The sequence below is a fragment of the Drosophila takahashii genome, chromosome 2R, assembly GCF_030179915.1.
Source record: "Drosophila takahashii strain IR98-3 E-12201 chromosome 2R, DtakHiC1v2, whole genome shotgun sequence".
Taxonomy (NCBI): domain Eukaryota; kingdom Metazoa; phylum Arthropoda; class Insecta; order Diptera; family Drosophilidae; genus Drosophila; species Drosophila takahashii.
In genome coordinates this window covers 34710292-34736548 of record NC_091679.1, presented here as the reverse complement: position 1 = coordinate 34736548, position 26257 = coordinate 34710292, and the positions used below count along the sequence as shown (strand labels likewise).

At 42.4% G+C, this 26257-nt stretch overlaps 2 protein-coding genes and 1 long non-coding RNA gene across 6 annotated transcripts; 2 read left to right on the top strand and 1 right to left on the bottom strand.

The window, feature by feature from the left end:
* Nucleotides 1-34: 34 nt before the first annotated feature.
* pwn (pawn) lies at nt 35-22325 on the top strand. Of its 4 annotated transcripts, none has more exons than XM_070213614.1 (9): nt 35-125; nt 1749-2113; nt 15451-17874; nt 17945-18108; nt 19802-19924; nt 19984-20652; nt 21070-21224; nt 21292-21430; nt 21730-22325. In XM_070213614.1, the coding sequence occupies exons 2-9, from the start codon at nt 1900-1902 to the stop codon at nt 21928-21930; spliced, it is 4089 nt and encodes a 1362-aa protein (XP_070069715.1). In that variant the 5' UTR covers nt 35-125; nt 1749-1899; the 3' UTR covers nt 21931-22325. The 4 variants fall into 4 exon arrangements, with proteins under 4 accessions (XP_070069715.1, XP_070069713.1, XP_070069714.1 ...); XM_070213612.1 differs by having other exon boundaries at nt 21289-21430; XM_070213613.1 differs by having other exon boundaries at nt 21067-21224.
* Nucleotides 5714-6651, top strand: LOC138912744 (uncharacterized). The gene is made up of 4 exons (XR_011418300.1): nt 5714-5810; nt 5883-5992; nt 6325-6438; nt 6498-6651. It is a non-coding gene; the product is annotated as an uncharacterized lncRNA (long non-coding RNA).
* Nucleotides 18257-19267, bottom strand: LOC108067160 (cathepsin L-like). Its single transcript, XM_017156059.3, has one exon. The coding sequence runs from the start codon at nt 19265-19267 to the stop codon at nt 18257-18259; it is 1011 nt and encodes a 336-aa protein (XP_017011548.2).
* Nucleotides 22326-26257: the final 3932 nt, after the last annotated feature.

Sequence of the window (26257 nt, the reverse complement as noted above, 5' to 3'; positions counted from 1 at the left end):
CCATTATTAACGTTATTTATGTGCAAAATCTAATTGAAAATAACGTGCAACTGCGGGCTGCACGCAAAAAACATCAATCAAAATCTCAACGATTGCAATCGTGTGATTAATGGAAACGCTTTGAGGTGAGTCCGAAAAGGAAAATCAAGAAAATTTATGTACTGAGTCTTGAGTCTTGAGGAGGGGAAATGACAATATCACAGATGTTTTAACGATATAACCATGCGCGGATCCACCAATCGGGTGAAAAATAAATGGAAAACCCCTTACAAAAAAAACCGGTATCCGTCACAGAATATAACAAAGACTTTTGCCAAAACGGACAATCCTAAAGATCTGGGACTTATGCAATATTCGATATCATACTTCAGGCACTCTTATTTTCCCTCTGTCAATATCAACTCCCTTTTTCTTCTTCACCTTTATCCACCTTCACCTTTCTCTGACTCTTTTGCCGGCTTGAAAAACAAAAAACGGTTACGCAACAAGACAAAGCCCCAAAAAAAGTGGCTTATGAAAAATCACATGAGTCATTTAACTGAAGATGATGGAAAGAAATGAAAACTAATTACCGCCGCTGCAACTTCCGTTGGGTGTTGAGGAAAATCCCCGAAAAGAAAGCAAAGTTGATAAAACCAAAAATTATTCCAATGAAAATGTAAACAAGCGCCAGCGTGGGCGAATCGCTCAATGGAAAAGCACAACAATCCGCTGAAAAATGGAGTCATTTAATGACAGGCCCAGAAAGCAAACAGAAAACTGAAAACCGAAAAGCAAAGACACAACGACTCGCCCACGAAGAAAATGGAGTAGAGTTTGTTGTGGTTTTGCTCTTCTGGCTGCTCACGTAAAACTTTCTATTTCACTGGGATTCTTCAAGCGTACAGAGCGCGGATATTTCAAGGTTCCTTTTCAAAACCGAACCATAAAAGAGCTGCCAAAATATCAGAGACCTGGACTCGAGGCATGACTCAACTGCAGGCGGCATACGACCACCGATCCGGTCTGAGATCTGAGATCACGTAAATACGAGAGTATCTTGCAGAGACAACCTTTACCTTACCTTACCTTTCCTTTCCATTTGCTACCTCCGTTACCGCTGGTTACTGCCGCTCTGGATGCTTTCACTTTCCATCTAATGTCCGGCAATTGCTTCAGTTACTGCGGTCTACTGCGATCCGCAGCTTGTTTTGGCTTCTGATTAGCACGACAGACGACATTGGGTAATCTCGGGCAGCAGGAATCGATTAGGACTGACGACATATTGCCGATCTGCTCCAGTTGATAACTCCGTGAATTTCACTTTTGCTTTCTGACACCTCAAATTGCTAGCCGACTTTCGCTGCAGCTTGGACATCAATCAAAATTAGCATTTCAATCAGCCGAGTTCAGTTAACTGCCTGAATGGAACGCTTCGCTTTACGTAACAGCTTAGGGTTTTTCTGAAAGTGTTTTCCTTAGATAGCCGGGTTTATTGACTCACTAGGCCGCTGCTTATGTAAAGGTGGCCATTGTGGAGTACCTACTACTGCCAGTTAATGGGGGTTCGACCCGAGGCTAACTAACATAATGTCCACCACAAACCAGTACAGTTAACTTTTGTGGCACCTCAAGGGGCCGAGTGATTAGATCTCAGGCAGATTCCCAGCGAAAAGTGCGAAAAAGAACTCTGGCAAAACAAAAGACTCAAGACACGAACCTTAGAATTATTTTAAGCTTTTCTAACCAACCTTTCTCCCTCTTTTCAGCTTACAAAAAAACACACACACCCGGTAAAAGCCAAAACATGGATCAATAAAAACAAAGAAATACCGAAAATAAATAACAGAAACCCCTGACAATAAACCTCAAAGAGGTATAAAGAGTGTGGCCTCCGCGGAACTCGTAGTTTATGCAAACATGCGACGAAAGCCACAGAATTTAACACACAATATACCATCGAGTAGAGCCGCAGACAGAGGCGGCGGAGCAACAAAGGGGGGAGGGGGCCGAGGCACCTCCCGGCCGTCAGCAATTTCCAACAATAGAATGCCAAGAGACCATCGACACTTGATGGCCATGGCCGCGTCGACGTTGCCACTGGCTCTTCTCCTGCTCCTCGTTCAAACAACAGGTAAGTCTTGGCCAGAAAGGGGGTTTTGTGGGGGTAAAGGGGCGGGGAACACGACAGTGACATGCCCAACAAAAGAATTTCACATGCATTCAGTTAATAAATTGAACTTTAATTGTGAGGCTGAGGCTGAGGAACTTTCACGGTGTCGAACAAAGTGGGAGGATGAAAGTGGAGATAGCAAGGCCATGATCTTCGCCAGATCTTTGCATAGATCTCTCAATTGATAAACTCCATTGGATTTTGACCCCTAAAAAAATTGCATTGTTCCAAATGGCCTTACCCATTCCAAAAACAACCTATATTGGTTAAGGATTTCCTCCCATAGAATATATTTACCCAAAATATGAAATGTGAAATGCAACGCTGATCGATTTGACGTTATATGGTATCTCACTCTATTTTGAATTGAGAGAATTAGTTATTCTCGCTCCCAATAACGTAATTTAAGTTGTCACATTGCTTTTTCCACTTTTCCTAAGTCAGAGAATCTCCAAAAGAGATAGAAATCGGTACTGCACTCTAAAAACGATATGCCAGAAATTTACCATGCTCATATCGATTTGTCCGCGATGTGTTTTTTTGTGTGTGTAGAATAAGACTATAAAATTTAAAATCAGAATGCATTCTAGTGCATCACTTGAAGAACCCACTTCGTCTTGCATCCAAACTTCCCCTTTTTTTGCTCCAACCAAGCGAATCTCTCGCACTTGTTCTGAATGGATCTTATCTGCAATAATCATGTGTTTTCACCAAGGGTTCTGCTCAAGCGAGCATTTAGTTATTACAAACGCAGATACCTCGAGCAACTTTTTCCACACGTGAGCATAATTTTAATTTTTAATTTGATACATTTCCGAGGAATGTCGGTTCACAAAAAGCTGAAAAATAAGAAAGAATTCGCCCCGACGTGCCAACATGTGATGAAGATGCTCCATGCTCCAGGCAGACTCAGTACGTGATTATTCTTCTCCATTTCCACCGCTCATTTTCGTCTTCTCCTTTTTAGAAAGCTTGCGTTAGCTGCATAATTTATTAGGCGTTACAAAGAATGCAAAGCTGAGGAGAGCCGATGGGTATTCATACGAATAGCTTATGGTATAGTACTCCAAACTGTGCCAAACGTAATGAAGTGTGCATTTGTGCGGGTGTGCAAACACCTTTGGCGCAGTACAGTGCCAAAGGTGTTTGCACACCCGCACAAATGCGTTCAATTGTCATTCGGGCACGCTGAGAAGTTTGTTAATTTTCTTTTTTGCCACTGAAATACGGGCTTGACCCACTAAAAATCGAGATATGTCACCCGGAGTCTCGTTCTCGCCGCGTGACACATTTCAAACGGTTTAAAGGCCCCGAAATCTGGGTCGATCGCATCTGCATCTGGGTTTTCTAGCAGCAGTGATCGCATCTCGGTGGCTATGATTCATTGGCTGATGACCACCGAGGGTTGGGTTAGCCTGTGTTGCACAATTGCGATTATTCATACCGGATTCATTGACTCTTGCTTGGGTTTTCTGTTTCGTTTTTCTTTGCCTTTGCTTGGTTCCATTTTGCTTTGTCGCTTACAAAGTGCGTGACGTGCGTGAATCGAAGTTAATTAAAGTTTATTATGACTTGGGCCTGCTGCGTGGTTTATAATCGTTAAGTGACGCTGAAGCTGAGCTTATGCAATATGTGAAAATAAAACCGTCATCCGGCCTTGTAATTGGCCACATAAAAACGAATTGGTATAAAGGAGCCTAAAGAAAATATCATGGATTCCTAACAAGAATCTGCAAAAAAATTTAAGGTTTTTATTTGAACACATTAATTAGTCAGTAGCTGTGACTTAACAGAAGTTTTTGTTATTATAATAACTCCTATTATACACAGTTAAGATTTGCCTTATAATTTCACAAATAAATGAAAAAAGGCACATTCTTATCGAGAACCACCATGACTGTTGGAAAACTTAACCACAGAACAAACAATGTATGAGGGCTGGCGGTTTTTTGGCGAAATAGGTTTATCTGGAAAATAATCACCTCTTTTAAGATTCTCTAATTTAAGTTTAAGTTTATATTTTTTAAAAATAACTTATATCCAAAACATGTAAAATAATATTTTGTTTGAGGGCTTAGTTTCAATCAGCGGTCGGCACATAATACAATGTACGTGAACGGCAGAGAATGGGACAATTCGCTTTGCTTACTTAATATGACGCTGCCGACCGCTGGTTTAAATCAATAACGATGAGAGAAATACCCATAAATTTAATAAGTTTGTAGGAGGTTTGTCTTGACAAAACAAAACAGAAATATATAGGAAAGTTTTTACAGAATAATTATAGCTATTTGAAAAAATTAAATTTTGGAAACTATTGTTAATAACAATTGTTATAGTTATACTTAACTAGTAGCGTGTACTTTGAGTGTAGGCAAGTGCTTATACTGCAGAGAATTAATTTTTCTTTCAGTGAATAGCTTAGAGACAGATTTGTTGCTTGTTAATGCGCGCTGAGTGCAACTTCCCATGCGAACAGGGCAATTAATTAAGCCCTAACCAGGAGCACACAGTGCAGTGGATTCCGCGGCACCGTCGCTCCCATTTACTTATGCATTCCATCGAAAGCTTCATCCATCCACAATTCTCCTCTCCGCCAGGCAGCCACTCCACTGTAACCGCTTAATTGCACGAATCCGGCCAACTGAGGCGGGCAGCTCTCAGCGGGCTGGAATCAATTAAAGCTAACTGCACTGTTTACTGGGCCATTTGAAGTCGGGCCAAAACCTTTCATGCTGCTAATAAGCCGCATTAGCATGGGGGGAGTGGCGGGTGGGGGCTTCTGCCCGGGGGAATTTACATACGTGGAGTCGGAAAATTGGGTGAAGTGAAAATTATTTTACAGCAAGCTTAATTAAAAGAAAAAACAGATTCTCGGGGCGCCGGACTATTCAGTTATGGCTTAGTGAAACAGAAAAAAGCAGCAGCAGCAGCAGCAGTGCTACGGTTAACAGTTACACCCAGCTAACTAACGGTTTTTTGGGGCTTTCGATACACTCATAGAAATTTTTACCTAAATACTAGAAAAGTCGCCCTAAAACCGAGGTCGCCCTAAAACTACGGAAAATTTTCTTATTATACGGGTGGCTAGCCCTAAATATACGAAAAATCGCCATGGAAAATTTTTTTTAGGGTTAGTTTTTTCAAAAAGGCAAATTTGTCCTGTTTTTTAGGGCGAATTTTTATGAGTCGACTCCAAAAGTTATTCCTTCTTTTTATGGCGAAATCGCCCTAAAACGTAGAACAAAATAGCAAAAAAAAATGTTCTGAAATTGCCCTAAAAACAAGGAAGAGTCAAACGAAATTTTAAGACGCAATTAATGGATACATATGTAATACATGTGTGTATGTGTGTGTGGTTGACAGGTCAAAACAAGTGAAAGTGTGTGTATATTAGGGCGGACCTTTTTCTATGAATTTTGATGCTGAGCGCATTCGACTTTAGAGAAGTCCACCCTTTTTCTTCTTCTTTGCTACTTTTCGTCCGTTGCAGTGGCAAGGGTGGGGTTAGAAAGAGTTGCATTGTCAAGACTTTGTCATAATTTTTCGGGCGCTTGGCAGTGAAAGACGTGTTTGTATGAAACCTTTTGTTTGTGAAAAAGTGAAAAATGTAAACGCTATTAAAGGACTTGGGAGGCGATTCTTTCTCTGTTTTCTGGTGAGTACATACATATATATTTGTGCAATTTGGATATTAATAACTAATTGCATTTACATATCTGTAACAAAGGAAAATGCAGCTGAAACTTTAAAAAATTTGAGTGGAAGCAGCTACGAGGAGAAATTCCTGTTCAACTAGTCGGTCCAGAAGCGGAAGTTTTGGAAGTGTGGCAGAACAAAGTAAGATCATTAATAAGAGTATACATATATGTATGTGTATATGTAAATAATGCTTGAGTTAAAAAGATGATGCAACAGAATACACACATACATATGTATATATTTACAAGAAATCTGTATTTATGCACCGGACAAAAAGCATTCACAAGGGCATATGCCAAAACAACGCCCAAATTTCTATTGCGACATTTCGTCAGTGTTCGAAATTTGCTTTTGCTGCTTCTTTTTTTTCTAGGAGTAGCAGCAAACGCAATCGCAGGCTAAATGAAAATTGTGTGTGTTGGTTGTGCATTTTTATATTAATTTCTAACAATTTTTTCTTTTTTTTTTAGATCGAGAACGCTTTTCAGATCCAGCTTTCGCAAACCACTTTTCGGACTTATTAAAAGCAGGAGTAAGGAAGCAACAGGAAATAAACCTGCTCAAATTTTTGGAAAGCTCTGAAGGTAAGTGCTTCTCTTTTTTTCTATTATCATATAATAATTAGACTGTTTTCATTTAATAGAGATACAATCAACTTTAAATTGGCTTGCGATCCATTCAGTGTTGGTGCCGACAGCAAGAACAAAAAAGGACGCCGGGAGCAAGAACGCGAAGCACACCATTGCAGACTCGGGAAGCCGTTTCTTTTAAAGTTATTTATTATTTATTATTTTTAAACCCGATATAATCCATTTAGCAATAAGAATAGGAGAGTATGTAAATTTGTATAACTATAAATCGTGTAAATATATTTGTAGTTAATGTATATAACAACAAACAAAAAAATAAAAACAAAAAAAATATATATTGAAATTGTATTTTTATTTATGAAAAATGGCTGTGAAATTTTGGGGAGCATTTTGCATGTTTTAGGGCAATTTACCTATAAAACCAGGGAAAATGCCATAGATTTATGAAAATCTGCTTTTAGTTTTAGGATATTATTCCTTATTTCTAGGGCAATTCGCCTTAAAATCCAGTAAAACACCCTAGATTTATAAAAAATTGCCTTTAGTTTAAAGGTATTTTTTCCGATTTCCTGGGCAATTCGCCTTTAAGTCCAAAAAAATCGCCCTGGATTTAAAGGAAACTGCCTTTAGTTTAAGGGTCTCATTTCTTATTTTTAGGGCAATTACCTTTGAAAATAGAAAAATCGCCCTAGATCTACGAAAAATCGTCCTAAATGTATGACAAATTCACCCGTATTTTTAGGGCAATTTGCCCTAATTTTGTTGCCTAGTCGCCATTGACCCCCGTTTTAGGGCGATTTTCCTTGTTTTTAGGGCGATTTTACCGGAAAATTTCTATGAGTGTACGATAGGCGATACACAGAGCGAATTGAAATCTCAATGTGGCATTCGAGCCGCTGGAAAAGTGTCAAAGAAAGCGCCATGAGTTGGGCTTTTCGGTTCCCGTATTCCCTATTTTATAGTCTCCAGCTGAGTCAGCGAATCATTCAGCGATCTATCGATGGTTTCGTTGATCGGGTTCGGTTGTGACACTCTAACCCGCTGACTTACTACCGCAACCTGTTGGGTTTTTCGTTTTCATTCCCCTTTGTCTCAGAATTCCCCCCTTCCAGACATCTCTTCTTGCATTCCCAACTGTTAAGCTGATTAAATTTTCAGATTAGCCGCTTCCACAGGCAATTTTCCCCTCACATTTTTCGTTTGCTTTTTATTCTTTTTTGGCACATTTCGGTTACATGGCCCACTTGCCAAGCTCCGGAGAGCGAGAGGAGAAATATAAATAATCAAAAAATTCGCTGCCTGATGGGAAAGAGGAGGAAGAAAGAGGCCGCCGTCGTTGCAGGCTGAGCAGAAATTTATCGCTTGACTTTTTATTGGGTCAAGAGGCAGGTTCGTTCGGCAGGTTTTTATATTCTCTCGATCTCGGCTTGGATTTGTCTCGGCCAGGGAATCTTTGGGGATTCTTGGTGGGCCACCTGCTCACAAACTGGCAATGCCGACGCAATTAATTATGGCATTTTTGAGGCTTTTGAGGCAGGTGAAATGAGTCTGGGATTGTGACAGCTGCAAAGAGGGTCGAAAAAACTGAATTTCCCGACTTGCGTGCAGTGTTGTTCACTTGTTACAGAATTATAACCGAATTACGACCGAAAACGCTTTAAATTCCTGTTTTTGCCATAATTTCTTATTGCTAATTTTCTTCCGAAAAGTAGTATTTTTTCCAAAGGAATAAGTTCTTTAAAATTGAATGTCATACTGCTTTTGGACGACTTTTATGAAAAAATTCCAAAATTTGTAAAAAGAAACTTTTTTTTTATTTTTCCCTTATGTTAAGCTTTTAGTTGGGACATATATTTTAACAAAATTGTGACGAAAAAACCCGCAACAAATCATGAATTTATAATCTTTAAATTGTAACTATTACCAACCCAAAGCTTTTGAAGGCACTATTTAAGTTGATACTAGAACCATTTTCCTATAACCATACAATGCCTGAATCTATTCGGTTTTGCTGACTTGAAAGATGCGTATTTTTTCCTTCTCCACGCAGATATTTTCGAGCGGTTCAAGCTCTTAATCAGCTCACATGCTGATCTCTCATATTCAATTAACTTAAGCGTTTCTCCACCCTGACCGGGGCATTCAATTAGAGCCGAGCACCGGCTGAGCTTCAACTGGGATGCGATTGCCCAATCAAAACACGAAATCGAAGCCGTATCAATAACTGCATACTTTCCCTTTCCCGTGAGAAGAGAAGCGAAGCGGCTCTCGGGTTGGGATGCCCAAAATTGTACAATGAAATTCAGCACATCGAAAGTTGCCAGGCACGATCAGTGATCGCGCATTCAGACGGCCAGACCCATCCACACACCCATGGGCAGGTAAGGCCCAAACTGAACACTGAACCCACAATTTATCTCGTTGTTATTTTCGTTTTTATTTTCGCTGTTCTCCACCGATCTTTTTTAATGGTTGTCCTGGGGCGCTGTGGGCCCAGATTAATTTGCGGTGAGCTGGAGAACAGAAAGGAATGCCGCCGGGTGGGGTGTCTGCAGACGGAGACCCTTACATGTGTCGGCGTTGACAATCAATGGCAATCAATGAAAATACGCTTTTTATGCTCGTTCTGTATGCTTTTTTTGGGAGACCACCTAAAACCGGTTTGCAGTGGAATCTTTTAATCACAGATTTTTTTTGGCATATAATTTTAAATTTAGTGAGTCTAAGGCTTTCATTTGACCAAGAAAAAAAGCGAAGCACCATCAGTTAACTTTTTTGGGGTTTGCCCATGTAACAGGAAATGTTAAAAAAAAGTTCTATATAATTTTAACCTAAGATTGGCTGGTATTTAGCACCCAAAACTAAAGACCTAGGAAACGAACTCAGCAGAAAATAATAGTGTTTTGTTCTTAACCCAAATAACGTTAATATTTTTTTAAATTAAATAATTACTGCTTTAAGTCGAACTTCAAATCGAAAGACTTCAACAACGAACTTGATTATTTTACTCCTCAGAAAATCCTCAGAAAATAAATTTAATTTATAAAATGATCCGAGAACCTGTCAAAGCCAAATAATAAACCAAAGAAATGACAAAAAGAACCTGGGCATACAAAACCGTTAAATGGGTGCAGTTAACTGGCTATCCAAACAAAACAGCGACCAGAATGACACAATAATACCCACGCTCACTCACACCGACACACTGGCATTTCCCCCATTTCTATTTGGCACGCAGTTGGAAATAGCCCAATAAAAAGCTGACTGACTGACTGTCTTGTGTATTAAGTGGGATTCTTGCTATACAGAGACAGCGAGCCGGTTCTCTTGGCCACTTGTTGTAGACTTTTATTTGACGCACACACAGCCAATGCTGGACTTGTCACAGACCATTAAGACCATATTGGCTGGCAACTTGTGGCCGTTTGGCGACTATACTTAAGCCGGCTGCTACTGTGGGTACAATGACCCAGTTTCGTTCGGAGAGATGGGAACTATGGCTATGTGAGGAATAGAGAGAGGGTATACCTTTCAATCAATATATTTAAAGCTCAAATGTTGGCCAGCGTTTCGCCTGGAGGTTCGTCATCTGTTCTGCGTCTCTGATGCTCTATTACATGTCCAGTGTTCCATTTATTCTCATTGGGATATAATTTTTCAATCAGAGCTGGGGGCTCCGCCTTCCACTGGGTTACTGACCCAAGCCAAGTTATCGACTCCAGAAATATTCGCGTGGCATGTTTAAAGGGGCTGCACCAAAGACAGCGATTTCAACTATTCTCCCCACATTCTCAAAGAGATCGTGCAGATCGCTTATCGCCAGCTAAATTGCAGCTAGTTACAGGGTTTAGTCTTGTTCTGGCCAGGCCATTAGGGGCCGGGTCCTCGGTCCGGGCTCGGTTCTCTGTTCGCTCCCACCTGCGACTTAATTAAGCATGTGAGACAATTAGATTTCATAAGTGGCGGCCATTAAATCGGCCATGGGATAGGAATCCCTACTCATGCCTCCTACTTTCTATTGATATGCGAGGATTTCTTGCAGTTTCTTGGCACTGCTGCGATTAAAGCCAACAGAGCGCATCCAGGTTATAAATTTCCCCCAACTCCTGTTGGTTTTCGGCCTGGCTTAGACTTTGCTGGCCCACAGCAGGCAGCGAAGCATAACCAAGTGCAGCAGAAACATCTGCGGAAGCCTGACCAAACCAGCAATGCAGTCGGACTGCAACCGCCTTTAGCTTTGGCTTCGACTTTGGCCGCGTCTTTGGCTCCGTCTTTAAGGCGGTTAGATCAGAGCTAGACCTTGATTAAGGTCATTCGCTTTGGACCCACGTCTGAGGGGCCAATACAAAGGATGCAACCTAAACACCTAAAGAAAATGGTGGAGATGAACAGAAATAAAATGAAAGTTGCTAAATAACTAAATTAACTTATTTTTAGTGCATTTCTCATTCACATTGTTTATCTTTCGCATGGTCTGTTAAACTCTAAAAACTTATAAATGCAAATTTTCTTGATTTGCACAAATTGACTTTATTAACAATAATAAGCTGACTTGATTTATTGAGGCTAAAATTGGGCTAATGAATATGCTTTGGTTGAAATAAGATTTTGATATAATATATTTAATAATATATTTATTTTTGAATATCTTGGTATATCATCTTCACAAAATACTAAAAAGTTCCTCGAAACGTTTTAAAATATTTACAAAAAACCATGCCGAAATCTTCTTATAGTTGACTAGAAAATCTATTTGTATTGGTCTAAAGACTTTAGACATATCTAACTGCCAGGCACGCGCTTTCAAAGGCAAAAACACTCGTGCAGTGCCAAAGGCCAAACGTCATGGTCACGGTGTCTGCTAGAGAAAAACCACAAAATATGGATACGGAAAATAGGTTTTCCAGCGAAATGCTTCAATTTCACCAGACTCCACTTGGGGTCGACTGGAGTGGAGTGCCGTTTGGCTTGTCTCAGGCTGCCATGTGTCGGTTGTCGTCGTCACTTTGTTAATTGCAGCTCATGCATTTCAGCTCAACTGGGATTCCAGATACCGAGAGACGGAGAAAAGTCTGGCCAAGACGCTCTTGAGGTTCTGCTCATGGCCAATTGTTTGTGCAGACAACTCTTGGGCAACAGCACCAACCAGTTGACGGTTTGATTGCACAAGTGCTCGGGCCCGGGCCAAAGATACTTTATTTGCTTTGCTAATGAAATGCCCGAGGAATGACTCTGCAGCTCCCACGGACGGGATGAAGGCAATCTGCCCCACTAGAACCGACAGCGCCACGACTTTCCCTGCTGATTCGATTTCGTCCACTTCCTCAGCATTTGGGTCCAAACGCCCACAACGAAAGTCGAATGCCCAAGAAATCAATTAGCACTAAATCAAATTTTTAATAGTCCAGCATTAGAGAACGTCGAGAAAAGCGTGGAATGGATTCAGCTCAGGCGTTTCAGGTTCTTGAGCTCTTCATTCGGGGCGTGGCTGCTGTTTCAAGATGGCCTTTCAAGATGTGGGACTGACCACCACTCTTTTTTAATGGAAATCTTCGCCGAAGGGTCTGCGGAATTTACAATCGGGCGGCTTAGTTATGTTTATGGGCCAAACCAAAAAAAAAATTAAAGAAGCTTAGGCAACAAACTCATAAAATAGAAAAATGAAAAGAGGTGAGAGAAATATTTGGTTGAGATTTGTTTAGATCTGTTGTAGAAGATTACTTTAATGGCTTTGATCGAAGACAGTGGTATTAGTCGAAGAAATGTGAAGGGATCAAACAATAAATTCGTATGTGTGGTAAAAAAAGATAATTGTATTGTTACATCCTTTATATAAGACTTATAAAGGCAAAAGACTAAATTATAATATCGTTTATTTAGTTTTAAAATAGGCCTTTAGAAATTGTAAAGTATTATTATTTTTCTACAATTTGAAACATTATAACTCCCAAGTGATTACTTTACTTGCATTGTCATTGAAATTCGCCTTCCTGCATAACTTGCCTATTTAAAAGTAATTACATAAATCTATTTATGGTGAAAACACAACGAATTGTCGCCTGCCTTTTGCGCAGACCATTAAATGTTATTATTGCATAATATTAAAAATCAGCCCTCTACGCCTGCGCAAGTGCACACCGAAAGTGCCTGGGGGCAGACATGTCGTATGCGCAATGTTTTGGGACGTGTGTTAAATATTGAAGTCGAAACAGAAAATTGTCGTATTTCATAAGCAATTATCTACGCCAGCTTTGCCCACATTAGAGGCGAGCAGGCGGACTTAATTTCGGTTTCTGTTGGGAAACAGTTGAAAAGTGCAGCGAAATAGAAAGTGATTTCTTGTCGGCAATTTGGAGGCGCTGAAATCGCCAATTTGAATGGAACAGGCGAAGGAATTGGCGCCTGTGTGGGTTGGGCTTGGGGCCCAACTAAAACTGAAACTGAAACTGGGGAAAAAAAACCCAAAGAGACAGGGCACAAGTCGTGCGTCCTCGTTGGAGTAGCGATCGAATTAGTGTAGGCAAGCACTGGAACTAATGACGACCATTGCTGTTGTCTCCATGTTGTTGTCATATCGGGTGCATTCAACCCAGCCCGTCTGGATATATAATAGCCCAGGGAAACCGGGGGACACTAAGAGGTTTTACTTTCGTTGCGGAGTGGCCGTGAAAGTGTTGCATGCCCCGCTCCAAAATGGAATTCAATTTTCGTTTCCCAAATTGCGTTACACATTCAGCCAGCTTGTCCATGTCTGGTAATTTCCCAGCCGCCGGCTCACTTTTACCGCCAGCCCAATCAAAATCGCAATCCCAAAACCAGACTCGCCTCGGAATCAATAAATTTAACAAGAGGAAAACTGGAAAATTAACAATTCAAGGCAAGGAAAGTGAAAACTGTGTCGCCTCCTTTTGTTTTGCTTTGCCCAAAAGGAAGCGTTAATTGTATCAAAATCGCAACAAATAGCTGGCGCGAAGAAAGTGAAACAGAAATATTGTGTATTTCAATCGGAGGCAAGCCAGTTTAGCGATTTAGCGACAGGTGAAAGTAAAATCTGTGCCGAACTTAATCAGAAAACCACGAGACCCACAATGTACCGCGCGGCAATTGGGTTAAGCTCAATAACTAAACGTGTTTCGCTGAGCGAGTGTGAAATTTGATTGTTGTTCCAACCTTAAACAGGTTCTGGCCTACCCTCCATAAAGCCCAAAAGATGACATGCACTTGACAATCCAAAAGAAGTGGGGATTCATAGAAAGCCAAGAAAGGCAAATAAATCTTCTTTTCGGTAAGGTGTCAAAGAATAGATGGGTCAGACCTGAGTGCTAAGTGAGATCTGTGTGATCGGTTATGTTTGTCTGACAATTCACAGCTTAAGTATCGATGGTGTCGAATATGGTACTGAAAGAAAATCATATAAAATTAGAGTCATTCTGACCTGGTTTTATTAAATACTTAGAGTAAATGCAGTTCATAATATTGATTGTAATATTCTTTGTGATTATTGGGTTACTAAAAACGGAAATAAATTAGATCTTCTTGGAAACTAATCATCTAAATATAATTTTATTAACTACAAAATCTTTTAGATCTTAAGTTTAAATAAAATGCATGATATAAATGAGATCATCTCAAGATCCAATGATTTAAATAAAGTTACAACAAATAAAACTTTCTTTTAGACAATCTTGTTTCATAAAAATGCCTTAGTTACTATATATTTTCTCTCTGTGTAATGACTGCCTGGATGAGAGTGGGAAATTGCAGCTTAGGATGCGATAAGGAGTGCCTTTCCAAGATTTCTTCGTTCGCAAAGGGGAGGTTCGTTTCAAGTGCTTGTCCCCATTCGATTGCCATCTGCATTCTACAAGACAACAATCTATATTTAAGTTGCTTATGGCGGGCTCTTCTCATTCTCATTTATCTGCCATATCCGAGGAAAATGATGAAAATCAGCCGCAACAACAACTAGAAACGTCGGCTTGGCATCTTTTCAACGCTTGACGTAGCAATTTGTGAAATTCTTCCTAGGCTGCCAAGCGAGTGCAGATCTGGCCCGAGGCCATGAGTATCCAAGTATCCATGAATCCACGAATCCAAGTACTGGGTACCCAGGGTAATCAGTAATAAGCCTCTGCATTGTGACAGATATGCAAGCCATCAGCTATATCAACACGTTGTGCGCGCAAACCCACAATTTTTGACGGAAAACAAACACAATTATTTATATGCAAAGAGAGTGAAAAGAATACGACAGAAGACAAAGACGGTGGCTTCAACTTGACATCGAAAACAAATGATGCCTGGCAAAGGCTGCGACAGAGATTGAAACTGATCCGAGTCGACTTGGGCTGGGCTTTGTTTTCTTCAACCCCCCGCCCTCTGAAAATGCAAATGAATCGCGTTGACAATGACGGAGTGGCTGATGGGAAGGGCCACTCTGTGTGTGGAAGGGGCAGGTGCATGGGGCAAGTGAAAAGTGAAACCCCAATGTGAAGATTCTTGCGATGCGATGATGGATTCAAGGGAAACTGAACGTCGGAATTCGAAGCTCTTTTCACTCAACTCTTTCCCTTTCTTCTCGTTTTCTTATGGCATAAAAGCTGCATGAAAGACTCATCTTTCGATATGGATATGATTGAATAGTTTGTAAAAACATTCCGTTAATGTTGATTAATTTTACATATTTATTGCATTTTTGTCAGAAGTGCTTATTAGTTTATTAATGATTACGAAAAGTTTATATCAGATTAGATTTTCCATTGATTTTTCTTAAAATGTGTTCATTTTAGTAACACTGTCATTGGAATTTTGAGGGGAAATAGCTATATAAATTCTAAATAAATTAATTATCTTCCACAAGGATAATAGAACCATAAGCAAAATTCCTTTGACCAAATAAAAATAGGTTACGAATGTATTTACACATCTGGAACTGCTTTAGTTCCTTAAATTAAATGTTTCAATATTTTCTAACATATTTACCTTCTTTTTTGGTTACTTTTACAGCTGGCCAGCAGCAGAGCATCTCGCAGATCTCGCCCAAATCCAGTAGCCACGACAGTCCGGCCCGTCTGAGCATCGAGAGCACCGTTGCAGACTCCATAAACGGCCTGGCCGAGAATCCCTCATCGCCTCGAGACCTCAACGAGAACGAAACGCGTGCGGAGAGAGTAGAGCGTTCGGCGTCGCCCATCCTCCACCAAGATCGCCAATCTCCCATCGGACCCAATGATGTAAACTTTCCGGAGGATCTGGAGAAGGATGTGTCAGCCGGTCGCTACTTTCACTACAACATCAAGCCCACGGGAACGTTCGATAATCAGGAGGAGCAGCCAGAGCGAACGCACCAGGGGATTAGGGCTGGAAAGACCCTCTCGCGGGGAAGCACCACTAGTATCAGTTCGAGTTCCAGTTCAGAGCAGTCTTTTTTAGGGCGGGGGGACCTGCGACCGCTAGTGTCGGGGTCCCCGATTCGGCCGAGTCCGAGCAGTACTGCCACCTCAGCGACGGCCAGTGCCACGCAGGCGCCGCATAGTCCACGGCAGAACGGAAATCCCGACATCCAGGACATTATCACGGGCATCGTGAAGCTCCTCAACGGCAATGTCAACGTTCATGCGAATACACAGGGTGTCCGTCGCCCGTCGGCCAGCAGGATCAACAATCGGGGACCTCCGCGGATCAACGAGGCCCAGAATCTCCCTATTGATTACGAGGCCCAGAAGCCGGGCACTTCGATGCGACCACCGCCATATCCCTTCGATCGTCCCGAGCGTCCCTTCATCACTGGTGTTCCCATTCCCGAGCAGATTGTACCAGTTCGTCCGGGATTCGTGAGCAATCGTCCGCCTTGGTACCGCAACAAGCCACGCCCACCAATTGACACCAGGGTGGGCGGGAATAGGAGACCACTGCCCCAGTATAAACCCCTGCCAGCTCCGCAAGTCCAGTCCACCGCTCCTCAATCGCAGGATCAACTGGACAGGAAGAACGAGCAGGAGAAGGAGTCGAATCATCAGCCAGCTGAAGATGTGGTGCAGCCCACCGACACCACCTACGATTCGGAGTTCTCCAATGAAGATGCCAATGCCCAGTACATCGAGGTGTCCGACCAGGATACGGATGCCACTGGCGGTGGAGAGGTGGACGATGAACTACAGGGGCCACCTGCTCCACCCTCCACCACCAACAATCCACCGACGACAACTCAACCCTCGAAGAAGAAGCACAAGCCAAAATTAGGAAGTGAGAAGAAGAAACCCACGGAGGAGGACGGCATCACCACCATCATCGAGACCAGTTCCGTGGTGCACACCGTGATGGGCATGTCCTCCACCTATGTGCCCATGTCCATGGACAGTTCGGAGAGCCTCGGTCTGGATCCCTCCACCGAGGAGGTGATCTTCATGACCGCCAATCGAACACCCGGCCTGGAAACCAGTGCCACCTCCTCGCTGAGCATCTCCACGTCCTCCAACCCGGTTTCAGCCATCCAACCAACGTCCTCCAAAGAACCCACTACCACCACAACCACCACCACCACTAGCAGCTCCACCTCTACCACCACCTCAACCACCACCACCACCCCGCCATCAACTTCGAGTTCCACTGAAAGTGGACCACCTAATAGTTCCAATGCTAACACCAATGCCACTCCGCCCGCCCCCTACCAACCCCGACCCGGGATAGTCCTCGATGATCCCGAGTTCAAGCCGGGCGGTCGGCCACGCCCACCACCCAACCAGCGGCCACCGCCCACCCTCCCCCTGCCGGCAGCAGTGCAACCCACGCGACAGCATCTGCCACCTGGATACGGAGAGATCTTCGACGTCACCCTGTCCGCCATCCAGGGACCGGGGCCCAAGGGCAGTGGCTCCCAGCAGACGATCAACATCAAGCCATACGGATCCTATGCGGCGGGCGGAGGAGGAGGAGGCGACATTATCGTCTCGGCTTCAGGTGACGACGGCTTTGTCTCCATCGACGGCAAGCGCACTTACATCAATCTCTTTGGTGACCCCACAGATCCCCCAGCGGGCGCCACAACTCCGGCCACGCGACTGCCTCAGTTGCCAGGATCGGCATCGGGAACTGTTCCAGTAGCTAGTGGTGGAAGTAGTGGTAATAGTGGTGGATCCTCCCCTGGATCTTCCCCAGCTGTCCCCGCCAACGCAGTCACCCAGAGCAGTGGTGGCTATGTGGTGCCCGAAACGGAGGTGGTGGACCTTCAGGGTCACAGCAAACCCCAGGGAGGAGGAGGAGCACCGACAACCAATGCCGGACCCACGAGACCCCACTACCGACAGAGGCCAACGCAGCCGCCCGTGAGGATCGACACCTGCATTGTGGGCGATGACTCCACCTGCGATCAGGCGCAGCACGAGCGCTGCAAGACGGACAGCGGCGTCTCCAGCTGCCACTGCAGGCCAGGTGAGTTCGCTAGGGGAACTACTCACTAAAGGGTTCCATTTATTCTTAATTTTAATCCAAATCCCACTAGGATACTCGCGACGAAAGCACCGGGAGCCCTGCCGACGGGTCATCTCCTTCCATCTGGGCATGCGCGTGGATCGCATCTACGAGCATAGGATTGTATGGGACACCAAGCTAATGGACAAGCACAGCGAACCCTTTGGACAGCTCAGCTACGAATCGATAAGAGCGGTAAGTAACTGTCCCTTCCAAAATCAAGATAATGCTTTTAATGAACAAAAAAAGGTATGAAATCAAGATAAAATTGATCTCGATTTAAGAAAATTTTGCCTTGATTTTATATATATTTTTTCTAAGACAAATATATTTAATCCTATATTTATACAAGTGGATATTGTGGCAGGGAGGCTACACCACACATATTGTTGGCATTTCTAGCCAGTCTAAAGTAGCCACTCTCGCCCCATTCTGTTCCATAGGAGTTCTTGATTAGCCAGTAGGCTCCCCAGTTTGGATCAGTTCCAAATCCCACCACGAGAACGGAGTGTGTAAGATTGATCCTCTCCGATCTGCAGGCCGGAATCCTCAAGATGCCACCGGAGTACGCATTGAATTCCTCGTGAAGATGGTCAATGGACACGGCGACGGGTCCAATGTTGTAAACCACCTCGGCCAGTTCCCTTTCGTCGTAGTTATTCAGGGTAACGTAACCGCGGAGAGCAGATGCTTTCAACTGAGGGTTCCAGCGGCAAGTCCCCTGTTTCGCTTCGTAGGGATAGGAGGCCTTGGTGGCAATCCCATGATCCCTCGTGTAGTTGAAGGCCACACTCACCCAGCCTCCAAAGCAGCCGTCGTTTGGCTCGGGTACGCAGTCCACCAAATGTTTGGGGGAAAGGGGCACCAGGCGGGAGTGCTTCCTCGCCAGATGCGCCTCCAGGGCTCCCGAGGCGGAGAAGGCCCAGCAACTTAGGCAGTCGGTGCCCTGATTTTCCACTGCCGAGATGTAGCCGTACTGCCGCCAGTCTATTCCTCCGGTTATCTGGTCGTAGTTCCTGTATCCCGGTGGTTTCGCTACATATCCAATACTTGATTCGGGGGGCGGTGTTACCGCAGTTCTATATCTTAAAAGCAGACCCTGATCGGTGTCGGAGAACTCGGTTACGCCCATCCTAAATCCCACTTTGCCCTGCGAATACAGCCTGTTGTGATTGGCCACCGCTTGGACTCTTCTCGTTAGGATTGCCCTGTGGTAATTGTCGTCCGATCTGTAGCGCTTTTTGTATCTGGCCTTGTACTTGGCCCACTGCACATCGGACACCAATGTCATTCCAAATTCCACAAGGAGCAGGAGGAGAAGTATTTGTACTAAAAGCAACTGAAGTCTTCTCATTGCGTTCCGAACTCGTCCAATGCGGATTTAAAACTGATTCACAGAATGGGGAGCTCAAGATGAAATGCTTTATGCACATGCGTTATCTGGTATTCGTTTACTTGAACTGTTCAATGATACAGAGAATTCATTGCAATTCTGTAATCACTTATGAAAGTCGTACATTAACCCTGCAAAATTTACGTTCTCTTTTAAAATATTGAGTAATGATCTCTGTATCATTTGCTTTTCCAGAATATTTATTTACTCTTAACTTGTTGATTAAGCATTTAAAATAGTCTTAAGGTACCCTGAAAATATTTTTCTGCCTATTTAAATTTTTTTGTAAAGATTCGAACAATACCTACCTTTGTAGTCTTCTTGAAATTCTATAGAGAAATAGCACTGTTTATCTAAGATCAAAAATTTCAGAAATTGTACTAGATTACGAGAAATTGATTTTTAAGCAAAAAGCCTAAATAGACTATGTTCTTGAAAGAGGACGTTCTCTTTTTTTATTATCACTCAACCTTACCATATTGTAATCCCTTCCAGTTGGACTCTGCCATGTCGATGACGCCTTATTCGGACGAGTTTATGGAGGCAAAGGTGAATAACATCTACCGAGGAGATCCCAACCTGGGCGGCAGCGGAGTCTACGTAAACATGACCATAAAGGTAAGTAACACCTAATTACTTTTATAGAAACACCATTGACTCTATTTCTTCTCCTCCAGCTGGACGAGAGTGTGGAGACACTGCGACCCAATCTGCGTAGCGACGTTCAGAAGCATCTTTTGGGCGTCCTCCACCGGCGAAATAACAACATTGGCAATTCCGTGCTCTACGTGAGTTCACCGGAGGGCGCTGTGTCGGCTCTCCAGGATCTGGATGAGTGTCAATCGCCGGAGCTGAATGACTGCCATCCCGGCGCCACTTGTAGCAACACCTGGGGCAGCTTCCGCTGTGCCTGCGAGGCGGGACTCCGAGATCCTTGGGCTGACCAGCCGGCGCGATCGGGACGCGAGTGCCAGGACTGCGCCGACTCCGTGTGCAATAACCACGGCACCTGCAGCTATGGGGAGGATGGGGCCCAGGTGTGCACCTGCGATTCGAGTCACTACGGCGCCCAGTGCGAGATCGATGGCGAGGTGCTGGGCGTGGCCATTGGAGCCTCCGTGGCCGCCATCATCATCATCGTTCTGACCCTGGTGTGCCTGATTATGTGGTCCCGCCGTTGGCAGCGCGAACAGAAGAACGCCATGGGCTCACCGGTGTTTGGATACATGAATACCGCTCCCCTGAAGTCCGCCGGTTTGCCACAGGCCGGCTATCAGGTGACTCTGGAGGATCGCATGCGCTGGGCACAGATAGCTGATGTCATGGCCCAGACGAATCACTACGGGGTAGGTATCTGCCAGTGAAAACTTGGCTTAAGATTTTAAATCCTACTAAAATCAGAGCTTCATTAGAACTTTAAAGTAATGGATATTTTTCGAAATTATCTTGAGTTGACTCAGTAGAAATTCAAGGGGAACTTAACATGTTGTTAAGGAGAACCTCTCCATTTATTGCAGTATCAATATTATGGAAAATATCCTCAAATTATTTTAAAATATTTTAAACACCAGTACCTTGGTGATAAAAATATTGATAAAATTGTTCAGAATTTATATTCCTTTTGTATTAAATTCATTAAATTAAGTTTTTCAAATCTTACTCTATAAGTTAGTTGTAAACCAAGCATTTCCTAATTACTTTTATCTACATTTCTTTTACCTTTAATCTCATACTAATTACCTTCGCATTTTCTGTACCAGCAGGCTGAGCCCATCGGACCCACGCGGCCCTCGTCGGCGATGTTCGCTTACCCAAATCTGGGAGCCATGGGAATGGGCACTCTGGGCGGGATGTCCCTTCAGAGCACAATGCAGATGCATCCCAGTGCCACTCTGGCCCCTCCAGTGCCATTGCCCAGGTATGAATCAGTGTATCGATCTCGTTTCTTAGCCCCCTGCTGAGTCTGTTTTTCTTTGACTTAGAAGACTTGGCCTGGGTCCCCGCTCAAACGGAATGCGGACACTGGAGAACTCCAGTTCGAGCGAGGAGGAGGATCGCGCCGATCTGCTGGGACGCAACTTCCAAGTGCCACGACCCAAGAGTCGCAGCAACGGCAGCATAGCGGTAAGATATGTTGCTATTTTCTAATCTCAAACTTAACATTTTAATTAGAAATTAGGAGGGTAAAATATACCTTTTATACGAATGAAATAAAGTCGAAATTTCGCTACTCTTTCATGTTCATAACTTCGATTTACATTAATTTATGCCTAAAAACAGTTACACTTTTAAAGACTTAAAATTGTGAATTTAAAAAAATTGATTTTAAGATACTTTCTAAAAATATTACACTTATGTTTTCCTAACTTCATTCAAAGAACTATTGTATTATATTAATTATATGCTTTCTCTCTTAAAACCAGAACCAATCTGGCATCTACTACGATGTGGACTACGAGCCGTCCGGCAATGGGATTGGCAACTCCAGCGTGGACCACCTGTACGGGTCGCACAGTCAGTCGGTGACGCACTCGTCGGGCCACAGCCACATCCCGGGACCCCAGGGCATTCCGATGAGCACGTACACCTCTGGCCGAGCTCCCAGCAGCTACTACATGAAGTGACCCCTGGCCGAGTGAAGCCCGCAACCCTGTACATATGCAACCTAGACTAAGACTAAGGCCACCAAAACCCTTTTCCACTGCAGTCCCCGCGGCGACTGCAGCTGAGACGCGTTTTGAGCCAGACCCTTTTTAGCATGAGAAACGTAGACTTAGGACTATCCGTAGGTTCCATCTGTAGACGTACGCAACGCAAACAACAACTAATCATTAATTTTAAAGTCTATCTTAAACACTTAAATTATTTCACTGCTCTCCACTCAAAGTCAAATCCCTTAAATTAGTTGCCTAGCTTATTTCACTACGTTAAAATCTGTAAACTAATTAAGTTCACATAGCAAGAATGTCTGTTTATGTATATAAATGAATAAAAGATCTAAATTTACCATGGATAATAAGCCTATTATAATTTTTCGGTATTGGTCAGTGGGGATTTGTAAAATATTGTTATAGATAAAAGTTTTATTAGTACGAGTTCCAAAATTTGAATTTTACCGCCTAGTGGCTTTAAAACTGTAAGATTTTCCAGTACATAGCTTTATCTCGCTCTAACATAGAGACTCTAGGCACCAGAGGCCAACACGTTAGTTAGAGAGAGACAAATACTGTCTGAGTGATAGAGTAGGACAACTAGCTTAACGGCTCAGTTAAATGGCGCGAATTTTAAATTTTTGAATTCAAAATGCAATGAATTCACATATAGTTAACTTTTCTGTAAATACAAAGCAATTGTTAAATGGAATGCGGAAAGAGCAGCATGGCATTCAGTGGGTTCTTTTAAAAGTTTGTTATTTGCTAATTTTTTTATTATATTTTAGAAATAATTATTTATTTTAATTTTATATTTTTCTTAAAAAAGTAAAAAACTAAACATAAAATCAACTTTTATTAGAAAAGTCATTTCACCAAAATAATAACGGACATCTGCAACTTCGTCAAATTACACCAATCTTTTCTCTCTCTTACCTCATTGGTAATCACAGCACCTCCCGTTGTTAATATATGAATTTTCACATTTCTCGTAAAAAGTAAAAAAGCCGTGCTTCAATTTATGACAATTTTCAGACGCTGTCTCCGTCGCAGTTCACACGCATAAATAAGTTGAGGTAGCTGATAGAATGATGAAAGTAATGTTTGTGCGCTGCGTCTGCGTGTGGCAGGTTTATCATTTGATGAAAGAAAGCGGAGGTGTTGAAGTCTTCTTATGCAACTCAAATGTGAAAAAGTCGTGCCTCAGGTCAAGCAGCTGCTCACAATGGGGATTTTTTGCTGTGAAGTGTTGATCAGCCTTCATATCAAAAAATAGGTATCTATATTTAAATATGAAAATATAAAATTATTTTACAAATAAAATAATTTTTTTAAATCATAATTTAAAAACTGTAAGATTGAAATTTATAAATTATTTAAATGATACAAAATTCAAAAGTTTAATCTTTCTTCAGTTTGTTTTAAATTATTCAAATTAAACTTTACGTTATATCCTCCGTTTGGGCTTAATATGTTACAGATATGTCAAATGATTTATCTAAAACCGCGTGGTCGAAATGGACATGACAAGTCAGCCGCTGAGCTCAACACTTGGCCACCTGCGAGATCATCAATATTTGGCCATTATATGTCGCTAATGTGCGTGAAGATGGGTGCGAAGTTCAATGCCGTGCGGGTCTTCAAAGTGGCGCTACCTAATTAATCGACTTTTGCCAATTGTTTTTGTCTTTTGCGGGGAGGTCGAGAGGCCGTCTCTGGGCCATCTCGGCACCTCGTGCCGCTTTAATTGCGCTTATTTAGTAATTATCCGTTTGCGGTGACTAGTAGCTGCTGCTGCTCCCCTCTCCTTCGGCGCAAATTGCACAAAGCCGTGTTCAAAGCGATCGTTTCATTACATCTGCAAATGCTGCTCGGCCACCACTGTTGACCCATTTTCCTTTCATTTCACTTTTATGTGTTGCTCTTTCGGGTTTTTGTAGCAATGACGCTGCAATCTTTCAATTTCGTGCCAGGCCATCCGACCAATTCATCCATTCAAGCGCCGTTCCAAGCAAATCACGTAGATGAAGCGGCGTGGCCATAAAAAACAGAAATACTCAAAGACTCTGCACAAATTCCATTAGGTTCGATTTGGCATTGTCGGACAGTTTTTAGCAATTTGCGCTTGTTATTGGGTCACATTATGTCACAGAGCCAGCATTTATTGATTGCAATTCAATTTGGCCCTCGGAGGTGTTAGTCCGTGGCAAACTATGCTATGTGGTAAAATGGAATTGCGGCTCTTCAGAGATTCTGTAATGGTTTAACACCTCTATAATATAAATATTTTCATGTGAATAACCGCATTATAATAATTTGTTCAAGAGGGGATAGAAGAAGGTTAAAAAGCTTACCTCGTACTAAATCATCCCATACAGTGGCATACACTGAACTTTACGAATTCTTCTACAACTTCCTGTTCGATAAGAATAAATATATCCCAATTAAAATAAATCTTTACTTTAGAAGGCTGCTTATTTCCCGAACCACTCTCGTACTTCCCATTACATCATCTCCTCTAGAACTTTTTCATTCTTTGTGGCGCATCCATTAGTTCCCAAGCTAATTGAGCAATTCGGCACATCCTATTTAGATTATAATAAAATATATCTCCCAAAACAGTCCCATTCTACCCCTTAAATCATCTTCATGGGAAATTAATTAATGCTTAAGTATTAATAAGCAAAGTGCATTGAAAATTGGAACTTCAAGGCCAGGCCAACCACAATATATCCCAATTTGACACCCCCTAACATTTTGTGTCGCATGCATTTTAGTCTGGGCTCCTGCCAAACTGCATTAGCCGAATTGCTTTGCAGAATTTCACAAAGCGCATCGTTAAAAGCCAGGCCGTATAAAGCTGGAAATTACCTGTTGACTGTTACCAGTTACCTGGGGCCCATTCGCAGTTCCAGTTACATTGTTGCGTCTTCGAAACGGCAATGACAATGCCGAAAGTCCGCAGGTGTTGCAAGCAATAACTCAATGCCTCAGTTCCTCAAAACGTGTGGCAAGGAGGGTGGGTGCTGCGGTTGGGAAGTGGGCGGAGTTGGGTGGGGGGAAACCCCCTTTGGGGGTTCGTCACCGTTGTCGTTTGTCATAATTGGGCGCGCGTGGAAGATGCGCGACCAACTTCCTTGTTGGCATTGTTGTCACTTGTCGCCAGCCGCTAGTTGTCGTCATGTCGCCAGCCTGTCAATCTGAACCAAATGAGCAAACAACCGCAAAACGGGGAAAAAATACATGCGAGTTCGAAAAATGTTTGACAAATAAAGCTTATAGAATTTGAAGAGGTTAACCGCTCAAGGAAGTCAATAAATCAATGGGTCAGTTGGCCTCATCGAAATGTGAAGGAAGCACTTTAATTGATCAATTGAATTAATAAATCAATCTTCTTATTTATTTTTTAAGTAGGCGTTGCTTAAGTTTTAACATGAAATTTTAATGTCCAAATCGGCTGAGTCATTTGTTCATTGCTTTAGTTGTTTACCTATTTTTTGATACACGCAAATAAATTGAGAAAATTTGTAGTTTTAAATATATTTGGCTTACACACTTATTGGGAAATAATTTTATTGGTTGATTTTAGACTTGTAAATTACAAGTTGTAATCCATCTAACTATCCTATTAAAAATGCAAATTTATTTTAAATAAATTTTGATATTGGTTTTTTTCAGCCATTGGATTTTTTTATTTATGTAAATTAAAATGTAATATCCAAATTATTATTTCATTTTTTTAAGCAAGATTTTTAAGAGTTTATCAAACAATTTTTTTATTACTATTAAGATAATAAATATAAGCTAATGAAATAATTAAGTTTCCTCAATTGCCGCAGGCCATTAAAAAGTTTTCAATTCTTGACCTTTAACAATAGACGCATTGTCTTAATTATTCAAGTGAACAGTAGCTTTGAGCTTTACCAACGAAAACTCCATCCAGATCTTGACAGCAATTCACAGGGCCTAACAAGTGGAAGTTCAGACCGCATAAATTTGCCACAACGCAAACAGATCTCACATGTCATTATATAAAGCAGACAAACTGGCGGCGTTGGAGGAGGGAGTGAGTGGAAAGTGAGATAATTGGTGTGGAAAACTGGGAAAATGATTGCGCGGCGGAGGAGTTATAGTTATACAGACCCACTGTGCCTGGGAGACTGGCTTTCGTCTTCAAATTGGCTTCTTCTGCTCCTGTTTTCTGCAAGCGGAACAACCGCAACAGGTAAGAAAAAAAAAACTTTGGCGCGCGACAAAATTCAAATCCAAATGAGATTGCAATTGCTACTGCAACTGCAAC

Bases quoted from the DNA above. Each gene is read 5' to 3' on its own strand.
- pwn (XM_044393245.2), top strand. From the start codon at position 1,900: ATGCGACGAAAGCCACAGAATTTAACACACAATATACCATCGAGTAGA. The intron at 17,875-17,944 runs GTGAGTTCGCTA...AAATCCCACTAG, and splicing joins CAGCTGCCACTGCAGGCCAG to GATACTCGCGACGAAAGCAC. The intron at 21,431-21,729 runs GTAAGATATGTT...TCTTAAAACCAG, and splicing joins GCAGCAACGGCAGCATAGCG to AACCAATCTGGCATCTACTA.
- LOC108067160 (XM_017156059.3), bottom strand. From the start codon at position 19,267: ATGAGAAGACTTCAGTTGCTTTTAGTACAAATACTTCTCCTCCTGCTC.